General features: G+C 58.5%; 1 protein-coding gene across 13 annotated transcripts in view; it reads left to right on the forward strand.

Moving 5' to 3' along the window:
* Positions 1-9601, forward strand: part of AGAP1 (ArfGAP with GTPase domain, ankyrin repeat and PH domain 1) — a 517580-nt gene extending 507979 nt beyond the window's left edge. For all 13 annotated transcript variants that reach the window (XM_045867676.3, XM_045867677.3, XM_045867678.3 and 10 more), the window contains 2 exons: positions 7544-7799; positions 9261-9601. In XM_045867676.3, the coding sequence (XP_045723632.1) occupies positions 7544-7799; positions 9261-9464 (460 nt within the window). In that variant the 3' untranslated portion in view covers positions 9465-9601. The remainder of the gene's footprint in view (positions 1-7543; positions 7800-9260) is intronic.
* The last annotated feature ends 313 nt before the right edge of the window (positions 9602-9914 follow it).

The raw sequence follows: 9914 nt of genomic DNA on the forward strand, positions 1-9914 counted from the left end.
GCTGAGCCCTCCTTGCCAGACTTAAAATGCAGCCAATCTCAGTTTGCGTGCGCTGCGTCCTCCAGCTCTCCGACGCGTGGGGAGTGGAGACGGGGCACCGCGTCAAGATGACACTTCTCTGAGGATGGGGGCTAGCCTGGCTCTTCCTCGCTCTCCGGATCCCCCCCCCCATGGGCCCGGGAGACTTGCCCTGCACTCGGCTCTTCGCTGACAGTGACCGAGGGCCCCTCTGGGACGCAGCTGCTGGGGGGCCCTGGCGCCCCGGGCCCCTCACCTCACCACACTCCTGTCACGGGTCCTGGTATCTGTGATGCTTGCACTCACTTTTCTCACCTCTGTGTGGTTTCCTTTCTCTTCATTCTGTATTTGTAATGCCAAATAGTTTTGGTAAGGAGAAAAATGGGAGGGAAGAAAGTACAGATCGTCTGGAAGGGCGCTGTCCCGTGCGGGCCGCGGTGGGAATGTTCTAGACCACGTGCACCAGCCCAGACGGCCGCCGCCAGCTGCGTGTGGCTGCTATGTACCAGGCCCGGGTGCAGGGCGTCTAGGGGAGCTGAGCAGAGAACTCCTGTTTCACCCCGATGACACTTCCACGCCAGCGCGTGGCTCACGCTGTCCCGTTGGGTAACATGATTCAGCCTTCCCCGCGGAGAGGGAGCAGCTGTGGAGATGGCCAAAGAGAGACTCGGGCGGGGCAGTGCCGCGGGCCCGGCCGGAACCCGCTGCCCAGGTGCTCACCTGGCGTCAGGTCTCCTCGCTTGGGAGGCAGCGGAGCCTGGAGGAGCTCGGGCGGTGACCCCCGGGGTCAGCAGCTTGGCCCTCACCGGCGGGGGACCCAGAGCAGCTGCCTTCACCTCTCTGGGGCTCACCTTCTTCCCTTCAGAAACAGAGTAAGACCGGGCACCTGGGTGGCTCAGTTGGTTAAGCGACTGCCTTCGGCTCAGGTCATGATCCTGGAGTCCCGGGATCGAGTCCCGCATCGGGCTCCCTGCTCGGCGAGGAGTCTGCTTCTCCCTCTGACCCTCCCCCGTCTCATGTGCTCTCTCATTCTCTCTCTCTCAAATAAATAAAATAAAATCTTAAAAAAAAAAAAAAAAAGAAACAGGGTAAGACCCACATACGTCACCAGGTGTCGTCAGAACCAGATAATTTATGAAAAGCTCAGCCCAATGGCTGACACATCAGAGGTCCTTACCAAACAGTAGCTGTGACATGAGTGGTCGCGCCCCTAGTCCGGGTGACGGAGGCAAGCCATTTGAGTAGTGACTCTTGGCCTGTGTATAAACAGGTGCGCACGGGTCGATCCCCGAAAGCCCCCGCGTGGCTCACGCAGACTTGTAAACGGTGGCGGAGAAAGGATGAGGGGCTCAAGACTTGGTGCATAGCTGCAAAGGTGGAGGGCGGTGGTCTGGCGGATTCAGGCGGGACGCCTCCCGCGGCAGCCTTTCTGCTCACGGGGCTGGAAAGGCGCCAGCCCGGTATCGGGCAGCTCCAGGTGCTGGGACGCCCGGCCCTTCCCAGGACACCCTTCTGTTACCGAGGGCAGGTGACCCTCACGGCTGAGGTCTTTGCCATCATAGTCACTGGCACCGTCTGCGTCTCGCCCTGGCAGCATTCTTCGATTCCGGACACTTTCTATTCCAGTCTCCTCTGGCTCGTCAGCGACCGCATGTCTCCCCGGAGCTGAGCACCGCAGTGGCCTGCCAGCACCAGGCAGGGTGGCCCTCACTCCACGACTGGACCCCGGAACCTAAGGCGGAGCCTAGTGCGACGCACACACGCTAAGTGGCCCCAGCCCTGGGTCGTGGCCCCAGACCCCGCGGTAAAGCCCTACCCCGACCCACAACCCCGACCCGACCGTGCACATTTTCCTTCGCAAGCCTCAGTGCTCATTTGTGTCCCTGCCCCACCTCCTTCTGGATCCTTTTCTTGACTCCAGCCTGGATCGTGTCGTCCGCCGAGTAAGCTGCCCCCGCCGCCCCCCATGCATCACCTGGCTTATAGTCCTAGGCCCTGGGAGTGACTGGTGGCACAGCGGGCGCTCGCTCACGGGCCATGCTGGAGAGGGTTGGAAAGCCCTGCCCGCTCCACCCGGTCCCCGTACGGGCCAGAGGGAGCAGGGCTGTGGCCCAGCCAAGGTCCAGGCCACAGCGGGTCCCTCAAGCCCGCCTGGAAGGCTGGGGTTGCTGCGGGGGCCTCGCTCTGGCCCAGCCTCGCGCTGGCAGCGTCCTCCTTCCACGTCCCGTCCTGCCTGGACAACTCCGAGCTCCCCGGGTCTTCGCAGCCCAGCCGCCCTACCTCCTCCTACCTGGAGGAGCCGTCCATCGCAGACTGTCCACCCTTTGACCTCTTCTGAAACTTGGGACAAAACTGACCCATCTCTTTTTACCCCTGAAGCTTTTTAGGAAATGGCCTTTCCTTTTTGTCATTTCTCAAAATATAGCCACAACTCTGCCATCACACGTGCCTTCTGCTCAGGGTTTGATAATGTAGCTCCTTTGTGAAAACACGTAACATGCGCCCAGTGTGACCGGGAATGCTCAAGAAAGCCAGTTTCCATCATCATCATCATCATCTTCACCCTCAGCATCGCCACCGCCCCGCACCCTTACTGGTCCTTACTGGTGCGGGGGGTTGTTTCCATCTAGCAGGTACTACGTAGGCAGGCTGCAGGTGGGACGTGTCCCAGGGGTCGTCTTTGGGGGACACGTGGAGCCTTGGCCTTGTCAAGGTCAAGTGTGGCAGCGCCTTGTCTGTCAGGCTGCAGGACCAGAGCACATCGTAGCCCGGCAGACCCCGTAAGACGCCGTGGTCACACGGCTCCGGGGACCAGGCCTCTCCCTGTCCTCTGATCCCCAAGTCCTGTGCTCAGTACCTGGCCGGCCCACGACTCAGCTCACGCACCGGGCAGTTTCCTGGGCCCCTGGGCAGGAGGAGGGGGCGGGCCCCCTCACAAAGGGGTTTCATTTCAGGCAGGAAGAGAAGAAAATGTTTACTACTGCACCTTCAATTGTATGTTTTCTTTCTATTTTTGGGGATTGGGTCAGTGTCTTTCTTCTGATGAGTTGCCTGTTCTCTCATTTTCTCTTGCTCCCATGCGGTTGATTTATTTAAAGGTGTGTCAGCACGGAGCTCAAATGAGGAGCTGGGCCTCCTTCTTTCTGCTGACGGCCGGCCATGCCAATAAGTCATTTTTTAGCTCATTAGCTAACAGAGGCTGTGAGCAGCGGGCCTCCAGGGGATTGGGATGAGGTGAAGTGATCTGTTGCTAGCCACGCTGCTCTTGAACTGGCCTTCCTTGGGGAAAATGAAAGGCTCGGCCAAGACAAGCGGGGGATCCCAGAAGTGAGACTGGGACATCAGAGTAACAATTAGCGTATTTGTGCTTTGGCATCCTGGTTTCTGGGGGCAAATGGTTTAGAATATTCTCGTAGCAAAGAAGTCATTACCAGAGTGTCTGTCTTTCATGTATTAACTGTGGGCACGGAAGCCAGATGACAGTGATGGAGACTGTGGTCGTCCAGGATGTTAGTCAGACTGGGCTGCCCAAACGGAGGACCATAGAGCAGGTGGCTGTAATGACGGAGATGTATTTTCTCACAGCTCTGGGGGCTGCAAGGTCAAGGTCAAGGTGCCAGGGTTGGTTTCCGGTGAGAGCTCTTCTTGGCTTGCAGAGGGTGCCGTCACACGGACGGAGATCCCTGTGTCTCTTCCTCATCTCGTAAGGACACCGGTCCCAGTGGAGTAGGGCCCCACTTTTATGATTTCACTGAACCTCAGTGACCTCCTTAGAGTCCTGGTCTCCAAATGCGGACACATCAGGGTTAGGGCTTCGGCATATGAATTTGGGGGGACACAGTTCAGTCCGTAGCACCCGGGAAGACATCAGACATCTCAAGGCTGTGGACGGGGGCTAACCATGCTTGGCCCCAGACACCCTGACAGCCACGGGGCCCTTCACACCAGCCGGGCACCCCTGGCCCAGTGTCCCAAGCCCCTCTACCCGTGGTAGGTTGTGGGGGAGTCACAGGGCGCCGATGGGTTTGTCAGGGCCCGTGGCCAAGGGCCCCCACCTCACCCTGCCCAGCGCATTGACAGCCCGGATTTGACCCCCACGGGCCCCCGTGCCATCGGCCCCCCTTTGTCCCACGTGTCACCCCCATGGGTGAGCTCCCAGATGCTCGATAGCAGCTGTGCATCATTAGAGACTCTCTACGGCTCCATCGTGACGGCACCAACAGCCCCGACTTCTGGCCAGCGCACACTCCAAACAGGCGGCCTCGGCCCTGCGCCCGCCCTGCTGCAGTCGTCACTTACCCACTTTACAGACGAGGCAACAGGGCCCAGGGGGTCCCCGAAGGTGTGGAAGTCCACACTGCAAGGGGGAGGAACAAGGCAGGCACATAGACGCCACATCTCCATTGCCGAAAACCAGGGCCCTGCAGTCCTGGCGGTTCTCTTGTCCCGCCCTTGGCCACTGTGGAAAGCGCCCAGGGCGAAGGTTACCCCCTCGGTTGCCAGGGTGCGCGGTGACCAGGGGACCTGGGTTCTAGATAACGGCTTCCTGAATTAGCAAGACCCACATGCCCTTGTCGGAGCTCCCCGCTCCTACAAGCTGCCGTGCGCCTGGGGCAGGCACGAAGCCCTTAGCCGTCTGGTCCCTCTTCGTCTCAGAATAACACTGGCGCCCTGCAATCCTGCGGGGCCCAGGAGCCAGCGTGGGAAGCTTCTGTTTTTGAACGGCAAAGAAGTCTTGGTGAAGAGCCCTGGTTCCACCACACGACAAAAGCCACACGTTAAAACAGCTCTGGGGGGACCAGGTGGAGTGGGGCTGGAAGAGGCGGTCCCCATCATGTCCTTGCAGTTCTCCTTCGGGGACGGCCCCCTGTAGCAAGCCTGTTCCCTGTGTTTGAGTTGGGGGAGGTTCTGAAACCCTATTGGTAATAGTCACCTCGCTGCAGCTCTGTGGGGTCGCAGGTGGACCAGCCGTGAAGAGTTCAAGCCTTGGGCCTTCCCTTGCAGGAGCCCTCTCCAAAAGCCTGTTCCTAATTTCACACACATAACATTAGAGTCTTCCTCCTGAAGAAGCTCCCAAGATAGTATTCAGCTCCCTAAAATCTGCATCGGTCCTTGTGACGTATTGTAAACAGCACCAACTTTGAAAAGCAGGGAACAGTTTAATAAACAGAACAATTGTTGAGACACGTGTCGATTTCCATGAAGCCAGGTGAGCTTGTTTGTGGGGTGACCCGACCCCAGTCCAGAAAGGCACCCTCACTTCCCTGGGAGAACACGCCGGCCGCCAGACGGGGCTCAGAAGCTGCGGGCTGTCTGTCTTGTCTTAGGCTGGAGCATCCGAATATTAAAAAGAGAATTGGATAATTACAGTGAGGATGATAGTTACCGTGTTCGGTTCTCTGTTTTATCCCTGGGTGATTTGGCAATGAGCATTAAAATCCAGCAGAGCAGAATAAAACAGTTCTGATTTTAATGCCTACCCCCAAAAACGAGAGTTAGCAAACTGGAACTTGAAAATCTGGACGCATCCTTCCCCACTGTCCCTTTTCATTGCATTCACGTTTTGCTCCTTCTCTTTGGTGATTTATGAAATGCATCAACGTATGTTAAATACATTTTAAATAAGGTTTTTTTTAATACCATGAGAAACACGATTTGTTTGGAGTATTCTTTCTCCTGCCCGTTGCTTTTGTGCTTGTATTTTGTCCCAAGTAGGGACAGGGACAGGGTGCGGGCTGCCTCCCGCCACAGAGTCCCCGGTGGGGTGTGGGTGTGGGGTGGGTTCTCAGCTGTAGCCGAGTGTTTGCCCTGGAAATCTCCCCATGAAAAGGGTCGGGGGTCACTGTGGGGTCGCTCGCATGTACCAGGAAGTGAAGCAAAACTAATCCAGATTTACTCCTGGAAGAATTTGTTTGCCTAAGTATTTAAAAACAGATTAGGGCTAACCCGACACTAGATCACTAGGAGCAATGTAAACACGGGTAAAAGGTGTAAACAAGGCCTTTCTTCTGTACTTCGGAAGGAAAAATGTCACGGTTAATGAGTTTTCTTTCTAGAGTATCGAGGAGGCCCTAAGTGATTCTCTGTGTGGTGTGTAGCTATGTACCCTGATTCTTCTCCCGGGGGCGGGGAGATGCTGGATTTTAGGAGGGGGCAGTGGTGAAGCAGTGTGTTATTTAAGTCTCGGTAATGACAGTCACTCTGCTCTGCAGGGCTGTCCTTTCATCTCTCATCGTCCTCATCAAAAAGCATCTGTCCGGCTAGCGGCGCCCCATCCGCCCCCACCCCGGCGCGCTCGCCCCCCCAGACTTGCACGCCCCCCAGACTCGCTCGCCTCCAGAGCTACTAGTGAAATCCCCCTTTGGGCTCCTGCCCTCCTCTTTGCCCCAGGCGAGCTGCAGAGCTGCGAGGATTCCTGAGGTGTTTTCAGTGTCTCTCGCACCCCGTTTTGAGAAACCAAAACCCACGAACACACCTTGCAGTTGGTTTCTTCCTTTCTCTCTCTACCTTCTCTTCCCATTCTGCCCCCTCCTCTTTATGCCCAGCCCTCCTGCCGGATGTCATAAGCAGCATCCTGTCCCACGTGGACCCCTCTTCCCCCAGTTCAGGAGGCATGTTCCTAGCAGGCCGCAGCTCCTGGGGCAGGGGCACCCGCTGCAGCTCGTTGCCGTCTGTGTCTCCAAGCCCTTGCCCTCTCCTCCCTGGTGTCATCCCCTCCTGCACCCTTAGCTCAGCTCTGGCCCCAGGCCCCCCGCCTCGTCTCCTGGGCTGGACCCCCAAACACCTTGACGCTCTCCACTTCAGCCTTCCTCAGGTCTCCAGAGAGATTTCAAAACCCAGTCGTAACTGAGTTGGTTTGCTTGTCTTTGCCAGACCTCCCCACTGGGGTCTCTGGTTTCAAACGTGGGTCTGTAACAAGATGTTCCTTAACTGAAGCACTGGGGGACCCCAGGGAGTTCACACACTCCCTGCCCGGATGAGTTAAGAGCTAAGAGTTCCAGGTCACACCCAGGTGGGGGGAGCCCACTGGCCATCCGGTCCCCTGGCCTGAACTCCAGCAGGGTCCTCTAATCCCAACCAGAAGTTGTCATTGCTTACAGGAGAGCGGGCCTCCGGGCCGTCCTGCCTTGCGTCGGACCTCGGGCAGGAAGGGGGTTCCTCTGGCCACGGCTTCTGCACGAAAACCAAAAGAAATCACGTGAGAATCTAAGGCCATGGGCCTCTGTGCACACCTTCAGGCGTCAGAAACCCCCCTCCCCGAGAGGTTCTGATTCAGGAGGTCGGGGCAGAGCCTGGGGATCTGCATTTCTAACAAGTTTCCGGGTGGTGCTGATGCTGCTGGGCCGGGACCCCGATCTGGGAAACATGTCCCTCAGGGGGCTTCCTTGTGCTCTGTGAGGACACTCCTCTCCCACTATGCATTTCTGCCCTGAGGCCTCCGGACCACCAGGTTCTGGAGCAGAGGGGGGTTTCGGCCCCGGTTGTCCTTCTGGCGGTGATCGTGCCCGTGTGGTGGCCCTTGCAGGGACGAGAAGGAGCGGTGGATCCGGGCCAAGTACGAGCAGAAGCTCTTCCTGGCGCCGCCACCCTGCACAGAGCTGTCCCTGGGCCAGCACCTGCTGCGGGCCACCGCCGACGAGGACCTGCGGGCCGTCATCCTGCTGCTGGCGCACGGCTCCCGGGAGGAGGTGAACGAGACCTGCGGGGAGGGGGACGGCCGCACAGCGCTGCACCTGGCCTGCCGGAAGGGCAACGTGGTCCTGGCGCAGCTCCTGATCTGGGTAGGTCACCCAGCGCACCGTGCTCAGATGCCGGGGGCGCCTTGTTCTGCTCTGCGGGCATCTCTCCTGTGGAGGGTCACAGGTCTGAAGGCGGGGAGCGATGCGGGCAGGGCATGGGGGATTTCGGTGTGGAGGCCCCCGGCTCTCAGGCTCCCCTGCCCGAGGACCCCCCCGAGGACTGAGTAAAGGGAGGGAGGAGGTGAGCGGGACACGCTCTGCCCGCCAGGGGCCAGGGTGTCTGCAGAGTTCGTGTTTCTCATGACCCCTCTGGCTCAAGCGTGGCTGGAGGTGTCCCTCTCGTTCCTTTTACAACAGACTCCCAGCATCTTTGTTTTGGAGCGGGGTGGAGAGCGAGGACACAGCTAGTTTATGTGGTTTTGCCTTGGCCAGACACAGGAATACTGGACCCAGAGTTCGATGTTTGATATGGTAGGACTTTACCAAAGGGCTTCTTCTAGACTGTTCTGGTTAACTTCTTTTTTTTTTTTTAAAGATTTTATTTATTTATTTGACAGAGGCATAGCGAGAGAGGGAACACAAGCAAGGGGAATCGGAGAGGGAGAAGCAGGCTTCCCGCTGAGCAGGGAGCCCGATGCGGGGCTTAATCCCAGGACCCTGGGATCATGACCTGAGCCGAAGGCAGACGCTTAACGACTGACCCACCCAGGCGCCCTGTTCTGGTTAACTTCTACTAGGGAAAATTATTTCTTCAATTTCTATGGAAGCATTTGTCATAAAGCCTGAATGGGGACAGGGAAGGGAGAGTGTGCAGAGCAGGGCACAGCCTGGGCCACAGGGGGCAGCCTGCACACCTCTGGGGCTCGGCCACTGCGGGTCCCCATGGAAGGCGGCAGAGAGCTGGTGCTGCGAGGTGCCTGGCGGGCGCGGAGGGAAGCACTTGCCAGCGGTCGGACCAAATCGCACGGTAGTAGCTGACTTTCCTGTGCTCTTACGTGTTACATGTGTATTTCCTACAAGGGAAAGGAATCACCTCTGAGATCAAGAAGTGATTATTTTTTGTTTTTATAATTGGAAAGTCAGAATAGAAATAGCAACACGAGAATTATCCTTGGTCTGCTGCAGACAGGAGGGGCTTTTACTTGTAAAGAGCACATGATTTTTTTTAAAGGTTTTATTTATTAGAGAGCGAGCATGAGCAGGAGGGGAGGGGCAGAGGGAGAGGGAGAAGCAGGCTTCCCGCGGAGCAGGGAGCCCGATGCGGGGCTCGATCCCGGGACCCCGGGACCATGACCCGAGCCGAAGGCAGACGCTTGACCGACTGAGCCACCCGGGCACCCCGAATAGCACATTCTCTCAAAGAGCACGCCGTGGGGCGGGTTGTGGCACGGGCCGTCTGCCTCCCCTCCGGCTCCTCTGTAGCCCGTCCCCGGGGGTCCGCGTCCCTGCCCGAGCTGCGCCGCCCCCCACCGGGGCCCTAACGGCCCTCTGTTGCCTCCGCAGTACGGGGTGGACGTCATGGCCCGGGACGCCCACGGGAACACGGCGCTGGCCTACGCGCGGCAGGCCTCCAGCCAGGAGTGCACCGACGTCCTGCTGCAGTACGGCTGCCCCGACGAGCGCTTCGTGCTCATGGCCACGCCCAACCTGTCCCGGAAGAACAATAACCGCAACAACAGCAGCGGGAGGGTGCCCACCGTCATCTGAGGGCCGCGCGCCCTCTCTCGCGGAAGCCGCCACACGTGAGTCCCGTCCGTCCCCACCCTCTTCCCGGTGGTCACCCGCCCTCCCCCCACGCGAGGTCACAAAACCTGACTGTCCTCGTGGGGCGAAGAGGGGGCCCGGAGGCTGCCCAGCAGATTGCTTTTCATAAACTGCCCAACGACAAGCAGGAGCGCCCGGTGGGCCTTGGTTTGCCGACGACAGCACACGGCCGTCCGCGGCCTGGAGACACGGAGCGCGGCGCGAGGGCCGGGGACCAGAGGGGGAGGGGAGGCGAGGAGCGAGGAGGAGGGTAACTCTCCTTAACTGGCACTTAAGCACATCAGTACATTTCACCTCTACCAGGCGGAACACTCGATTTCATCTCCTCTCCGAGGAGCTTGACGGCATAAATCAGAAGCAAGCAGAGTTTGTCAGGTTTGCAGCCCCTATGAT

This window comes from Mirounga angustirostris, unplaced genomic scaffold (assembly GCF_029215605.1).
Source record: "Mirounga angustirostris isolate CCGP_5_RB_7025 unplaced genomic scaffold, mMirAng1.0.hap1 SCAF_3, whole genome shotgun sequence".
In the NCBI taxonomy this organism is placed as follows: domain Eukaryota; kingdom Metazoa; phylum Chordata; class Mammalia; order Carnivora; family Phocidae; genus Mirounga; species Mirounga angustirostris.